Consider the following 16259-nt stretch of genomic DNA (forward strand, 5'->3'; position numbering starts at 1 on the left):
CATAGTGACCCCTCTTTGGGTTTCTGAGGCAGTATCACTACGGAAATAGATTGCCCTGGAAATAGATTGCCCCATCTTCCTTCCGAGGAATGGCTGGTGGGTTTGAACCACCAGCCTTCTGGTTAGCAGTCAAGTGCCTTAGGCACTATGCTACCAGAGCTCCCATTCATTAACTACTCTTTATTTAAACTAATTGAGATTGTATTTATGACTGATGAAGCATATTTTTTTCCTTAACCACAGGAAGACATCAAAGAAAGAATGAAAGAAAATGAGTTTTAAAAACTAGTAGAAAGAAATATATTTTTATTAGGCCATGTATATTTTCTATTAAACCCTTGTGGTGCAGTAAATTACTTGGTATGGCTTTTCTAGCCATAAGTCTTTGTAAACTCTGTGGTGGAATTTGCCATGAGCAACTGAGTAGCTCCTGATTGTTAACGTTATCCACCTGGGGTATTTCTGTTGGGAGCAGCACAAAGTAATTTTCTGGGAAGTTCGCTCTCTCTCAGGTGTACAGAATTCCGATGTTGGGGTTGGTTAGTTTGGCCACTCTGGCAGGCTCAAAAACAGCCCTAATAGAGGGAGAAAGAATTACTCACACTGCCAGCTGGGAGACATGAGAGACACATACTGCTGGAAGAGTGACTAAGAGAGACTGTTAGCTGAGAGACAGCGGGCTGAAAGAGACTGAGCGTGTTCCTGAACTTGAATTGTACCTTGTTGCTTCCCAAACAAACCCCATAATCTGTAAGTTCTGTGTGGCCACTGCAGCGAATTACTGAACCCAGCAGAGAGGTGGTGGGTGCGGCGGGAGAACAGTTGGTGTCAGGGTTTTTGAAAGGGCTGGAGGGAGGCAACACGTCTGGCCTTGTAGGAACAGGCCTTGGGCTACTGATGGTGATTCTGTCTCCCTCTTGTGGGGTTAGAGGAGGTCAGAAGATGCAGCCTCCTTGTTCCTTTGGCACCCTCACCTCTGTGTCTAAAATGTAAACTGTAGCTACTTTTACCTTTTCCAAATTAATGTGAACTCTCTTTCCTCTGACTCTTTATATCACTCTCTGTAACACATGCTGCCCTGGTTTGTGACTGTATCAGTCTAAACTCTTTATCTTCTCTCTTTCAGAAATGTTCTTAAAAAGCCTGTCTCCTCTAGAAATTTAAAAAAGTCACTTCATAAAACATAATTCCTTTCCCTTTAAAATATAAGCAAACCAATAACAAATTCTAACATGTTAAAAGTGAACAAAACTAAAATATGTGTCAAATATAGGTCTGTTCAGCTGATTTCATTATAAAAACTAGGAAAGAATGTATCTTTAGGAAGGAAGCTATTACTTTCAAGAACTTAAACTAACCAAGACTACAACTAATTAAGAAGAAAAAGAAGAAATACCTGAAAAAAACATGTACTTTTGAGAAATTTCTTTCCCTTTGGATGGTACAGTAAAATATCATCAATACCACAAAAATAGGGAACCATACATTACCTTTTCCCTCATGGGAGACCAAAGGATCCAGAGAGTATACAATCACCATTTCTTAGTCAGCACCAGTAAGCACAGGATTTACTGTTCTTTAGAAATGTTTTGCCATTCAGTATTATGCAAATAATAATAAGAAAAGATTAATCATAATACCTCTAGGTGGCAAATCCATATCCCCTGATGTTAGTCCTATCAAGTTAGGCCTTTGTGCATGCACTCTGTGTCTATACATAGGTCTGGAAGTGTTTGTTATGCTTGGGGCTTCAGGATTATAGCCATCTGTGTCATATGTATCTGGTAATACAAAAACTGTAATTAAAAAACAATTATAAAATTCCACTTGGTAAACTTTTTATACTGATAACAGAAAAAGTAAACTATGTAGCATATTACTACTATATACAACATGTACTAGTAATATACAACATGTAACTGATAGATGATAGAAGAACTAAAAAGAAAACTTGGTTTTATAAACATAAAAAATGTTATAGAATAACAGAAAAAACTATTTCTTTTAAATTCTAATTACAGAATTAAGTTTAATGCACATTCACCATGTCTACATGGTACATTCTGTAATTCTACATAATTTTATTAAGAAACATTGTACTGATATAACAATTCACTCTCTGGACATTTTAAAATTCCTCATCTAAAACTCTCCTATAAAACTGTATTACGTTAATACTGAAAGGGCCAAAACTGCACCTGCAGTAAAAAGAGAGGGTGGAGCAGGAGGAGGCTGGTGATGAATGCCAGTTGTTACTACAGTAGGAACAGAACTAGTTGCAGAGTTTGGGGGAGCATCCATGCCAGATGGCTGCAAAGGAGGAAGTGGAGGGGGTGGTCCTGTCAAAACCAAAGAATAAGAAATATCATCTGAAAGCAAACAAATAAAATACGTTATTGTACATTCAAACATGGATTTTCATTTATCAGTCAATCGATATCTACAAACACAACCTCTTAAATCTAACTTACTTTTCTAGATAAAATAGGTTTACCTTAAGCTATAAAGGATTGAAGGCACTGGGGTTTATCAGGACTGTATATAATACAGGGCCACTCCAAGCCATAGTAACTGATTTGCAAAGCCAGCAAAACTGATAAACTCCGAATAAGAGTATCTTGCTCTTAGTTTCTAGCAAGCATCTACAGGATTTGTCTAGATACTTTTAACAAAAGCAAGCATCAAACTCATAAACTTTTTTAAAAGACTATGAAAGGACAGACACTACATGCAGACAAACAAACATATTTCCTTACCTGTGACAGGTGGGAGACTAGGTGGTAATGGACCTGGAGGAGGCACTGGGGGTCTAAGATTCACAGGTGGGGGTGTAAGAATTGGAGGAGGTGGAGGGAGTCCAGGAGGAGGTGGTCCTTCAACAACAGGAGGTTGTGCTGGGAAAGGCAGCATACCAGGAAGATTCACATCTTCTACAACTACCGGGTCACTTCCATGATCAAAAGGGCACATGTCTCCTCTCATACAAAAACCCTTTTCTGTGGGGAATAACAGTTATGAAAAAAATGTAGAAAGCACTGACCATATAAATTTCCTCTAAAGTAACAACAATAATTAAAAATATAAATATTTTAAATGCTGGGCAAGTATAATTAACTATTTCCCAAGAGCTATCTACTAATTCCAATAATATAAACTACTAGTATTTCAGCAATACCAGAACAGTAATATAAGATAGTATGTCTAACATACACACCAAAAATATATATATATCACAAAATTAAGTTTACAATTAGATATCTACTCTCATTTGGTAAACATCAGTAATATACTATGACTGACATGTAAATAAACAGTATCTTTACACTGATATTCAATAGTCAGTAGTGAATGAAAGTTTCAATAACACTGAGGAATTCATAAAGCAATTAAGAACAATTTTCCACTGTTGCCAATATCCATGATAAGTTTTGAATAACTGTGCACAACCTAAATTTACTAAATTTACTCAACTGGAAATATTAACTCAATACTTCATGAAACAGTTCAAAGACTTACCATCATAGTCTCTACATCGTTTCTTTGGCATTGGTGGTCTTACATAAGAGTTATGGTCCACCTGGTCTTCATGAAACTCAGACCAGCTTTCGGTAGTGTTATTACCATGATGAGTAGGAGCAATTACTGTAATAGTACTGCTCAAAGTAGGTACAGGGTAGTGGCCAGATGAAATGTTAGGTACCGAAGAGACAGGAGTATAATTATTCTCCAATGGATCCGTTCTATCCAAGTCGTATTTAGGTTTTACTAGATCTCTTTCTGCAACAAAATATAAATTATTAAAAGTACACTCTAAAAAATACCAAGCCCCAGATCTAAAATGTAGTGATATTTAGCACAAAATAGAGAAGCTGTTTATTTTTCTATTAATCCTCCTTTTCCTTAAAAACTATTCAATTAATACAGTGTTCCAAGATAAGCTATTTCTGTTCAATATGACCAAATTATTGAGATCTTAGTATGCATAATAACTTCAGCCCAGAAAACAAAGCAGAGTATGGGTGTTCTTCCTGTGATGAACATTTCGTTGTCATCTATCTAAAGATTCTACTAGGGCTTTTCACACTGAACACAACTTACTGAAGATGAGAATGGATGACCCAAGAGGGGGAGATTAAAAAAAGTTCACATTAAACATGAACAAAGAAACTAACTAGGCTGTATATGGTCCCAAGAAAGGAGAAAAGGTATTAAGAGATGAGTTAAGTGAAGCAATGTGCAGAGAGGCCTGGTACACCTAGATCACAGGAAAAAACAAAAAACAAAAAATTTAAAAAAAAAAAGTATAGGGCTTATTATATTAAGGCTCAAAGTAGTATTTTCTAAAGACTGAATGTGAGAGTACAATTAAGGTTGCAATGGTAGTAAAAATCTAAGCTTGAGTAAAGCTGTTTTACTCGAAGATGTTTTACTGCCAGCAACATTCTTCTTTTCAATAATACATACCCGAAGAAAAATGATACATGCTAAAAATGATACTGTCTTATCAGCATACACATATGAAAGATTTTTTAAAATGGTTTATTTAAAACTGTTTTGAGGTATAACTGATTGTCATAGTTGGAGCTGTGTGTCAACTTGGCTGGACGACAATTCTGTGTGGTTAAAGCAATTGTGATGTGGGTTGTACCAATGATGGGATCAGATGTATATGTTTTGAGCAGCCAATCCATTGAAAGGGAGCTTCCCTAGGGGTGTGACCTGCTTCCAGTACATTTATGGACATCCTGGGAAAAGAGACATTCTTCTGTGGATCGGGATTCTCTTGTGCTGCCTACAACTGTCCGTGAGCAAACAATCCACCATTCGGCCAGGAGATCATAGATTCGTCATTCATTTCAGTCAACAGCCAGCATACTGCCTGCCAACCTTGAGCTCCTCAGCCCCTGCAGCTGTGTGAGTTGGGAAAAGCCTCCAGCTTGACGTTTGATCCAAGAACTTGGGCCCTGCATCTTCTATAAGTGTGTGAGCCATTTTCCTAAGATAAATTTCCCTTTCTCTCTCTATATAAGCTTTAATAGTTTTGTTTCTCTAGAGAACCCAGTCTAACAAACTGATATACAGTAGTCTGCAAATATTTAAAGTGTACAATTTAATGAGTCTGATATATGTATTTATGTGAAACCATCATCACATTCAAGATAATGAAAATTATTTCTTCATCCCCAAAAGTTCCCTTATGTTCTTCTATAATCCATCTCTCCTTTACTCTATCCTTAAGCAACCACAGACTGGTTTTCTGTCACTATAGACTAGCTTGCATTTTCTAAAGTTTTTATACATGTATATGCTATACTGTCTGATTCCCTTCACTAAGCATAATTATTGTGGCATATTATCAGCAGTTTATTACTTCTTATTGCTAAACTAACATGAACATTTAGATAAAAGGCTTTGTGTGCACATATGCTTTCAATTCTCTCGGGTAAATGCCTACAAGTAGAATAGCGGGGTCATATGGTAAGTGTAGGTTTAACAATTTTACTGCCAAATTGTTTTTCCAAGAATTCAGTTCATCTACATTCTCACTAACACTTGGTACTGTCAGTCTCTTTTATTTTAGCCATCTGATGGGTATGTAGTAATAAATTAATTGTTTTAATTTATATGAAATAGTATTTCTTAAATTTTTAAAAACCACTCACTTGGACAATAAAATACATTAAAATAAAAAAACATGAAGACAATATTAACAAGTTGGAACTAAAATTTTAAAAATACTCAAATAAGTACTTTTCTTCACAATAAAAGAATGCTAACCAAAATACACAGATTTGTATTATTTACCTCTGCTTCGGGTTCTGCTTCTGCTTCTAGTCCTGCTTCTATCTCTATCCCTGTCACGCAGTCTCTCTTTACTCCAACTTCGACTCCGACTCCTGCTGTAACTGCGACTCCGCCCTCGTCTTCTATTGTACCGGTCTCTGTATGAATCTCTTCGAGGAGGGTTTCGATCATAATCCCTTTTTCGAGAACGATCATCTTTCTTCCTCTCATCCCGACTTCTAAAGAAATATATGATCACTTTTATGTAAACAATTTTTAAATGGATATAGAAATAACTCAAACTAAATGCAAAAGTTATAATTAATTCTTGTTGACATCATGATTTTTCACCCCACCACCAGAAACCTAATATGGGATTACTCAAACAACTGAAAACACTGAGCATGATCTGTTTAGGTACTCTAAAACCCACTTAAGAAAAAAAAAAAAATTGCTGTCGTAATCCTTAGTCTTAAACATACCAGTTTCTAAAATACATTTAGGCATCTATACATACAGACATCTATCTATCCAAATGTTTTATAGTATGTATAATGTTGTACTTATAGTTTCACGTGTGTGTGTGCATGTGTATACATACATACGCACACATGCACACATAGGCATGTATCACATACATTGTATTCTAAATGCTTCTGAAACTTTCATATGAGTAATAATTTATTCATACTTCAGATCTCAAATTAAGATTTCACTGGTACAGAATAGAATTTCAAATTCTCATGGAATCCAAACTTTTGGATCCATGGAGGCCAGATGAACTCTTGAAACTATTGCCCTGAGATAATCTTTAAACCCTAAACCAAAAATATCCACCAAAGTCTTTTCAAACCAAACAACAATTTAGTTTAATTAGTATAGAATGGCTGCCTTGAGCAATGTGCCCTTTTAAGATCTATCTACATGGGATCAAGCTGACAACAGCAACTTGTAAGATTAGACAGGAAATGTACGAATCAATGAGTTCAAGTTAATGAGAGAGGAACAACTTGGAAAAGGTGAGTGAGAATGGTTGCACAGTATGAAGAATATAATCAGTGTCACTGAATTGTATGTGTAGAAATTGTTGGAGTATGTTTTGCTGCATATATTCTCTACAACAACAAAAATAAATTATATTTATTGAGTATTTATTGTATGTCAAGCTCTGTTCTAAATCTTACTTCCTGCAACTACAAATCTGATATAGATTGTTTTGGTAGCAAAGAACTAGTTACAGTTACATTTTCAATACCAATAAAGAGGTAAAAGTTACCCTTATATAAAAGATAACTAAAGTCTAAACACTGACAATGACTAAATGAACCGGTCACCTATTTTCTCTGTATCGTGAGCTTGACTGGGGAGGACTGTGATTTAGCCTTCTAGAAAACTTCTTCTCTCGCTCTTCCTCCTTTGTGATCTGAAACAAACCAAAAGAAATGTGTATAACAGGTTTAGCAAGTTCTTCCTTGTCATGTTACTATTTCAATGGCTTAATTAGTATTAATATATAGGAGTTAATAAAAGCTCCTAAATGCATTCGAATAAAGTAAATTTCTCTATTACATAAACTCACTTAATTTACCTGCAAAGATTTTACCATATCCACAGTATTTAAAACCCAGACTATCATGTGGCATTTTGAGAGTTCTGAAAGATTCAGGATAAATATCTATAACTGGTCAAGAAAACTGGTGAAGTGTTATTTTACCAGTAAGTACAAAAGTAAGGCTTTGCCACTAACTTGCTTAAAAGATTACTCCTCAAACTAGAAGCCCATGATTTACTAAAGACATTTTGAGAATTAAACTATAATCTGTAATAAAAAAAAAAATCTAGGACCAAGTATTCAACAATGGGAAAAGACTTAAATAAATCACTGTATATCTCTAAATGGCATATGCAGAAGCCAACATAGTATTCACTCTTTCTTCCTTTCTATAAGAACCCATATATTGTTGGGTATGAAATATGCACTTATAAAAACCCCGTTTCTGGTCTTCTCCTACAGGTAGAAGTGATCAGTGAAGGGTAAAAGAAGTGAAAGAATAGGAGAGTTCTTTCAAGGTGGATAACTCAAGTCGGGATAGAGCTCCCTTGTCCTTGCCACTTCTTCCATCCTGCTGCCACTTCCACTTATGAAGTCTGAATTCTAGACAGCCTATAAACTAAAGATGGTAGAGCAGAAAAAACAAAAAGTTGGGTCCTTTAAGACCTAGAGCTACCATACTAGTCCTATAAAAGCCCAATCTCAGAATTCTTTTCTGTAAGAAATATAGACTTTATAGGTTTTTTCTTACCATTTTTTCTATTATATGTAAATGAATATAATCTTGATATACTTTTATTTTCTCTTACATGTAATTGAATCTAATCCTGATACACTTCACTTTATATACATATATATAAATCAAACCCACTACTATCAAGTCAATTCCAACTCAAAGCGACCCCTATTGCGTTTCCAAGGCTTTACAGAAGTAGATTGCCAAGTAGACTGCTATACGGTAGCTGCTATAAAACGTAATATAAAATGTAAAGAAGATTTCAGGTATATTTTAACTAAAATGGATTATAAAACTATATAGGAAGAATATTTTTTCCCCAACTGAAATCAAAAGGTAGGAAAAATCTAGAGTACTATATTTGAAACTAGAGCAATCATGAGAAATGATCTTTTTACACACATATATATATATATATATATATATATATATACACACACACAATACATATACATGTAAGTAAATATGTTCAGACGCATAGATAGATAAAAATACAATTAAGAATTAGTATGTTATATTTTATATTGTATTACATCATAAACAAACATTACTTATATAATCTGGGAAAAGCATACAGAATATGAAGGGAAAAACCAAGGTCACAACCACAGCTCCTACCACACAACAATCTCTCAACAATAATAGAGGCTATCATTTACTGAGAATTTTCCATGTCCCACACACTGTGCTAGATGCTTTATATACATTATTTTTCTTATTCCACAAAACAGCCATGAAGCATCTCCATTTAACAGAGACTGAGATACACAAAAGTAATGTTCTAAGGGTCACAGAGCACTGAAAGGTAGAGTTAAAAATTTAACCAAAATTTGTTTGACCCTAAAGTTAGGCTAATTGTGGAAATACATTACCTAATCTGCCAAGAACTACTGAATTAAACGATTATTAAACAAGTGTTATAGAAAAATTTATGGAGATAACATTTTCAAAACCTACTCAAGTATAAAGTCATTCCCACTGCTTATGAAAGTCCTTTTATTTGACTACCTTAAAAATAGCCCTCTACAACAGCTCACAGGGCAGGGATGAATAGGAAAGGAGGATATAGGGAAAAGGTAACCACAGGGCAGAAGTGGGAAGAGAACTGTTACATTATGGGATTGTAATCAATGTCATAAAACAAAATGTGTATGAACTGCTATAGGGAAAACTATTTGGTCTATAAGCATTCACCCAAATCACAATTAAAAAAAAACCAAAGCCCCCTACTAAATGTATGTAGTAGAGAAGCAAACAGATCTACTGATAACAGAACACTAATAAAAACTTCATAAATAAAAGATACCGTACAGGAAAGAATTAAAAATAAGCTTAATACTACTATCCTTAGAAAGGGATGGCCCTTGCCTGGCATCTTGGAACTTGGGTTTGGGTGGGTTCTCACCATTCTCTAGTAAGAATGGCTCACTGTGCCTGAACTTTCTGTGGAAACAATATATTTTATGCTGAACGTTTGCTTTCCTTCTGGGAATGTGAAATTTTGCTATGTGCTAGGCAGAGTGTGCCTACGTAACTCCAGAAAAATCTGAGGGTGCTGAGTCTCTACTTCTCTGATATACAACATTTCACATCATATTTGTCACAATTCATTGCAAGGGGAGTTAAGTACATCTTCAGTGACTCTACTTGGAAAAGACTCTTGGAAGCTTACATCTGTTTCCCCTTAAACTTTGCCCCATACACCTTTTCCTCTGCTCATTTTCCATTTTATCTTTTCACACAGCTCCCACCACACAACAATCTCTCAACAATAACAGAGGCTATCATTTACTGAGAATCTTCCATGTCCCAAAATTCCATGTAATTAATCACAGCCGTGAGTACAATTATATGCTGCATCCTCGAGTTCTTCAGGTGAGTCATCAAACCTGGGAATGCTCTTGGGGACTCCCAATACAGACTAGAAAATAAAACTCAGTTTAATTACTCCTGATAAGCATTTAAATAACATGTAAAGTATAACATAAATCTTTACCTCTTCTTTTTTAATATCTTTTTCCTGGTGCTGAAAAAATTCTACCTTTAGGCTTCCTGATGATGGCTGCTCTGGAGGAGGTAGATAACTCTTTGTATTCACAGCATCAAAAAGTTTTTCCACAAATATCTGTGTCTCTAAAAATAAAATACAAACAAATAATAGATTGAAAGATATTTTTAAGATATACCTCTACAACTCAGATCTCTAATATGATAAAATATACCTTAGCTTTTATAAATCTACAAATTATACTAAGAGCTATAGCTTCCAAATCAGTGTGTCATGGTACAAGGACCATGGTTAACAGTGATCCATTCAACTTTTATGGTGGTGGGGGCTGAAATCTCAGAGCCACTGAGCCAGTCACCTCTAGCCATGACTAGTCTTCTTCATAAACCCTACCCAATATATTACACAAATACTATTATTTTCTGGAGGAAAGCAAAGTGAAAAGTTGAGAAGCATTTTACTAGACAACATTCTAATTTCCTAAGCAGTACTATTAAGTATTGTCATTTTCTTAATCTTCTTTAACGTAGGTAAGAAAAATTATCAGAATGCTTTAAGAATGAGCTTAAAAACGTTAAAGAAACAGAAAGCTTCCGTTTTAAATGAGCTATGGATATAATCAGTAATCATCACTAATAATTATTATTTTATATATGGTAATTACAAAGTTGTTTGCTACAGTTAGGTGCTGTGCCATAATGAGTCTCTGTGGAGAATCTTATCATTAAATAACAAACATCTTACCTTTCTGAAGAAATACATCTAGCTGATCAATACATAATGCCTTTAACTCTTTTTCACTTTTGTCTTTCTTTACCAAAGCCAGAACATACTTTGCTAGGGCTGATGGATCTGCATCACAGCTGAAGAAAAAAGCAATGTTGAAGAAAATGTAGCCATAATAAAACCACATATTCTGCAAAGTCTAACCACAAACTAACTTCTTGTTCTTGTTGTTATGTGCCGTCAAGTCAGACCCAACTCATAGTGACCCCTCCTTGGGTTTCTGAGGCAGTATCACTACGGAAGTAGATTGCCCCATCTTCCTTCTGAGGAGTGGCTGGTGGGTTTGAACCACCAGCCTTCTGGTTAGCAGTCAAGTGCCCTAGCCACTATGCTACCAGAGCTCCCACAAACTAACTTAGGTATGATAAATAATGAAATGAGCTAATATAGGTAAAAAAAACTCAAGGAAGGCACTCAAGAAATTTAAGTTCTTCTCTTTTGTATTAATATACTTTACATAGTATATATAGGTAGCCATCATCAGCATGCTTCCAAATATATATCATGTATGTATTTGAAAATCAGTAGGATTTATTATTAAAAAGAGAAGTTATAACAAACAAAGTACATTGTTGCTGTTGTTAAGAGCCATCCAGTTGATTCCGTTATAGCAACCATACATACGACAGAATGAAACATTGCCCAGTCTTATACCATTCTTACAATCACTGCTTTATTTGAAACCATTGTTGTAGACACAATGTTAAGCCATCCTAAAATTTCAAAAAGGAACTCAAATACTACATTCATGGTAAATTCTGCACTTTTTGTTCTACCCCTAAACAGCGGATTGGACTTAGTGGCTTCCTTATGGCAGTTACTTCTCAAGTAAGTCCTAAAAAGCACCATGGCATCCTCCTTGCTTGCTCTCTTCTCTTATGCTACTTGTTCTGGAGAAATACAATGCCATGTCCTGAAGACACTCAAGCAGCCTTATGGAAAAAAACATGTGTAGATGACATAATGGATCAGTCAATGGCCAGAAAGATCATATGAGTGAGTTTGGAAGAAGAGTTTATGGACCCAGCTGAACTCTGAGAAAACTGAAGCCCTAACAGGCTAAAACAGCTCAGAAAAATCTCTTGAGAGAGCCTGACCAGAAATACCCAGCTAAGCTGATCCCAAATTCCTAACCCACAGAAACTATGAGATAAGCATATATAATTTAAAGCTAAGATTCAGGGTAATCTGTTACTAATCATAAATAACTTTTCTCATGAATTTATTTCCATTTATTTACAAAGACTTGAGATGAGTTACAATCTAAACAAAAAATGGGGAAAACAATCCATTTCAATTGTACAAGAGAGATTCTTCAAAACATTTTTTCTTACAAATTTAACATCTGTAAAATTGTTTTTTTAATATAGATAGAAGGGCTCATAATAAATTTTTTCATAAAAGTTTTAGCATAATGAGCATGGAATACTATTCTTAAGATCTACCTATGCATGAGATATTACATCTGCATGAAATATTATGAAACAACACCTACCTATGCATGAGATATTATATCTACATGAGATTATGAAACAACACCTACTCATTTTAGATAACCTGAATAAGCTTAATCAACTAGTTATCAATTTAACTAGACATCAAGCTTAATATACTTCAGTTTAGTAGAAATCATCTGACGCATAGTATCTGTTTTATACCATTTCATTGCAACTGCTGTTTATGAACAAGTTCAAATTCTCTGCACTGAGTCCAAATTCTGTAATTTAATATTGTTGGGATAAATTTTCAATTTAATACTGGCTTTTGTGATGACCTGCCATTTTACATTTCTTTTGCCAAAACACCAATGCTATTCCATTCCCCGCTCCATTATTTAAAATAAATAAATGTTTTAAAGGTGAATTAAAGTCCAATTGACTAACAGGCCACAAGAACCCCAGCTTCCATGACCCTGAGACCAGAAGAACTAAATGGTGCTGGGACACAACTACTAACAGCTCTGAAAGGTATCACAATTGGCAGTCTTAGATAGAGCAGGAGAAAAATGTGGAACAAAACTCAAAATCATGAAGACCAGGCTTTCCAGCCTGATAAAACTGGTGGAACCTAGACTACAGGCCTTACACCCTTCAAGCATGGAACCAAACTCACCCCACAGCTCAGTTTTCAGCCAAATGACAGACAAGCTAATAAGGTGAACAATAACATCAGGAAGTTACACACTCCTTATAATCAACTGTATGAGATCAAAAGGGCAGGATTTTCCCAGGGATAAAGCTCTGAAGGCAAAAGGGGATAGGAGAGGAGGAGGAATGGAAACGTTAAACACAGAGAGGAAGTGGGAAGAGTGTTGTTACACTGTGGGGATTACAATCAGCATCACAAATCAAAATGTGTATGATGAACCAATGAATGGAAAATCAATCTGCCCTGTAAATTTCCACCCAAATCACAATAAAGTTAAAAAAAAAAAAAGTATTTTTTATTATTATTTTTTTTATTGTGATTTGGGTGAAAATTTATAGGGCAAATGCACTTTCCATACAGCAGATCACATACACTTTGTCTCATGACAGTGACCACAATTTAGCACAATGCAACAGCTCCTCTCCCACTTCCTCCCGATAGCTACCGCTTCCCTGTGTCCATCCCTCTATGAACTCCTACCCTATATAAAAAATATATCTATATATTAACAGTTAAAAATCAGAAGACTTGTAATTTTTGCAATTATGACAATTTATAAATTACAGTTTTATAAAACAGGAAGATATAATTTAATGTGATGTGTTCTGACCAATCTTTGATCATGTCCTGCAGGAAGCATTTGAGTTGAATTTTTTTCAAAAAAATAAAATATAAATTAACAGTCACAACAATAAATCAGGTGCCCTACACAGGAATTTTAACTGCTTGAAATAGTCTGAAAGGCAGATTACCTTTTAGAATCTGTTGGGAATTCAAATTATATAAGAGAAGCTAGGTTTGTAATTTCATGTTTAATAGCAAAAAAAGCAGAATTTACATTTGTGAGGCAATCCCATGTTTACTTCAACATTTTTGAAAACACAGAAAAGGTACCTGCAAATTAAAACTGAGTTAAGAAAAAAAAGAATTTTAATAATATACCAAAATGTATGGATCATGGAGAGGCAAAACATATTATCTCTTTTCCATTTGTCTTCATTAAAAGTGCAATGTTCAAATGTTTTGTTATATACATATTTATAGCAATAAATAAAATCACTAATGCTGCATCATGTAAACATCTAGCTATGATACACTGTTCAAACAGAAAAAGGGTACATTACATGGTTTAAAATCAGGAAGGGTGTGCATCAGGGTTGTATCTTTTCACCATACTTACTCAATCTGTATGCTGAGCAAATAATCCAAGAAGCTGGACTATATGAAGAAGAATGCAGCATCAGGACTAGAGGAAAACTAATTAACAATCTGCGAAACGCAGGTGACACAACCTTGCTTGCTGAAAGTAAAGATAACTTTAAGCACTTACTGATGAAGAAGATCAAAGACTACAATCTTCAGTATGAATTACACCTCAATATAAAGAAAACAAAAATCCTCACAAATGGACCAAAAAGCAACATCACAATAAAGGGAGAAAAGACTGAAGTTGCCAAGGATTTCATTTTACTTGAATCCATAATCAACTCCCATGGAAGCAGCAGTCAAGAAATCAGTGTAATAGGGTTACACTAGGAAAATCTACTGCAAAAGATGTAAAGATGTCCCTTTGAAGACTAAGGTACGCCTAACCCAAGCCACGGTATTTTCAACTGTCTCGTATGCATGTAAAGCCAGACAATGAATAAGGAAGCATTGATGCCTTTAAATGACAGTGTTGGACAAGAATACTGAAAATACTTTGGACTGCCAAAAGAACAAACAAATCTGTCCTGGAAGAAGCGCAGCCAGAATGGTCCTTGGAAGCAAGAATGGCCAGACTTTGTCTCACCTACTTTGGTCATGTGGTCAGAAGGGACCATTTCCTGGAAAAAGGTATCATGCTTGGTAAAGGGTCAACGAAAAAGGGAAGACATTCAACAAGATGGATCGACGCAGTGGCTATAATGAGTGGCTCAAGTATAGCACATGACGAGGCAGTGTTTTGTTCCACTGTACACAGGGTTGCTATGAATCAGAGTTGACTGGATGGCACCTAACAACATCAAAATTAATTAAATAAAAACATTTAAATGACCTAAGTGAAAGACTATATTCAGAGACAATAAGGGGTTAGTTATTTTTAAAAAACTGTCTTCATGGCAAATCAATAGTTCACAAGAAACTTTACTAGATCAGCTGCCAGTGCTAGCTATATATAGGTCTGTGGTGTGAACAACACATATTTTGTCAGCAGCTAGACTTTACCCTCTGCTACATGGGGTCAGTATAAGTCAAAATCAACTCAAAAGCCCCTAACAATAGCATACTTCTAGCACTGTAGATATGTGTAGAAGAAAAGCGAGACTGCAATCTCCTTATAGATCAGGGTGGAAAAAATAAAAGAATCAAGTTTTTCGAAAGTTTAACGACAAAAAAATACTGAAAGACTAAAAGACTTCTTTCATACCTTAGAAAATAGGCCAGATTCCCACTGACTCTATGTTCCATAAGTACTTCTTACCCAGCAAAAAACATCATCTGTCAATGAAGCATGATTCTAACCAGAGTGTTCTAACTCAAATCAATCGCCCTTGTGTGTAGTTGGTAAGTAGGGAAGTAGGAGTAGAGAGAATGAAAACAAAAACGAAAAATGACCAGAAGCAGCAGAATAAGGAAGGCATGAGACAGACAACTTACAACTGCAGTTATGGAATGAGAGGGGACCAACTTAAGTACTCAATAAATTAAATATAGAATTTTCTTTTTTCAGGGAAAGTATTAAATCATAAAGCTGCAATAAAATTGAAAGCCACAGAGAAAACAGTATAGCTCTTCCACACAACAAAATACTACTGCATTTACCTTTTTATAAATATATAAAGAAACTGAACAGATTTCTAGAAAATGACCAGGATGGTAAATGGATATCATTATCATATAGCTCACTAGTGATTCTCAGTCTGGAGAAGTGAAATGTCAGAGAGAACTGCTAAGTTTTCAAATGACTGAAGAGCTATCATAAGGAAGAATAATTACATATATTCAATATATCCTCCATGGGATATAATTAGAAACACTAAGTGGAAACAAAAGATTTTGGCTCAAAATAGAGCTAAGACTTTTGTTTAATAACCAAAGGCTTCTCAATGGCAGAATAAACTTTCTTAAAGAAAGAGAATTCTACATAATGAGAATAATTTTAACAGCCTTTTGTAGATAAGCGTTGGACTAATAAATCCCTCACAGACCCAAAAGTGTAACCCTAAGAGGTTTGATGGGTTTTTTTTTTTTTTTTTTTTTTT

The 16259-nt window shown here is 35.1% G+C and overlaps 1 protein-coding gene across 1 annotated transcript in view; it reads right to left on the bottom strand.

The window, feature by feature from the left end:
* RBM26 (RNA binding motif protein 26) overlaps positions 1 to 16259 on the bottom strand; it is a 104428-nt gene that overhangs the window by 53219 nt on the left and 34950 nt on the right. The window contains exons 2-9 of the mRNA XM_042781036.1: positions 10825 to 10943; positions 10069 to 10205; positions 7119 to 7207; positions 5806 to 6023; positions 3517 to 3777; positions 2757 to 2996; positions 2199 to 2369; positions 1641 to 1796 (exon numbers count right to left, since the gene is read on the bottom strand). Of these exons, the coding sequence (XP_042636970.1) occupies positions 1641 to 1796; positions 2199 to 2369; positions 2757 to 2996; positions 3517 to 3777; positions 5806 to 6023; positions 7119 to 7207; positions 10069 to 10205; positions 10825 to 10943 (1391 nt within the window). The remainder of the gene's footprint in view (positions 1 to 1640; positions 1797 to 2198; positions 2370 to 2756; positions 2997 to 3516; positions 3778 to 5805; positions 6024 to 7118; positions 7208 to 10068; positions 10206 to 10824; positions 10944 to 16259) is intronic.

Source organism: Orycteropus afer, unplaced genomic scaffold (assembly GCF_000298275.1).
Source record: "Orycteropus afer afer isolate SDZICR_OR568_19922 unplaced genomic scaffold, OryAfe1.0 scaffold00081, whole genome shotgun sequence".
NCBI classification, from domain to species: domain Eukaryota; kingdom Metazoa; phylum Chordata; class Mammalia; order Tubulidentata; family Orycteropodidae; genus Orycteropus; species Orycteropus afer.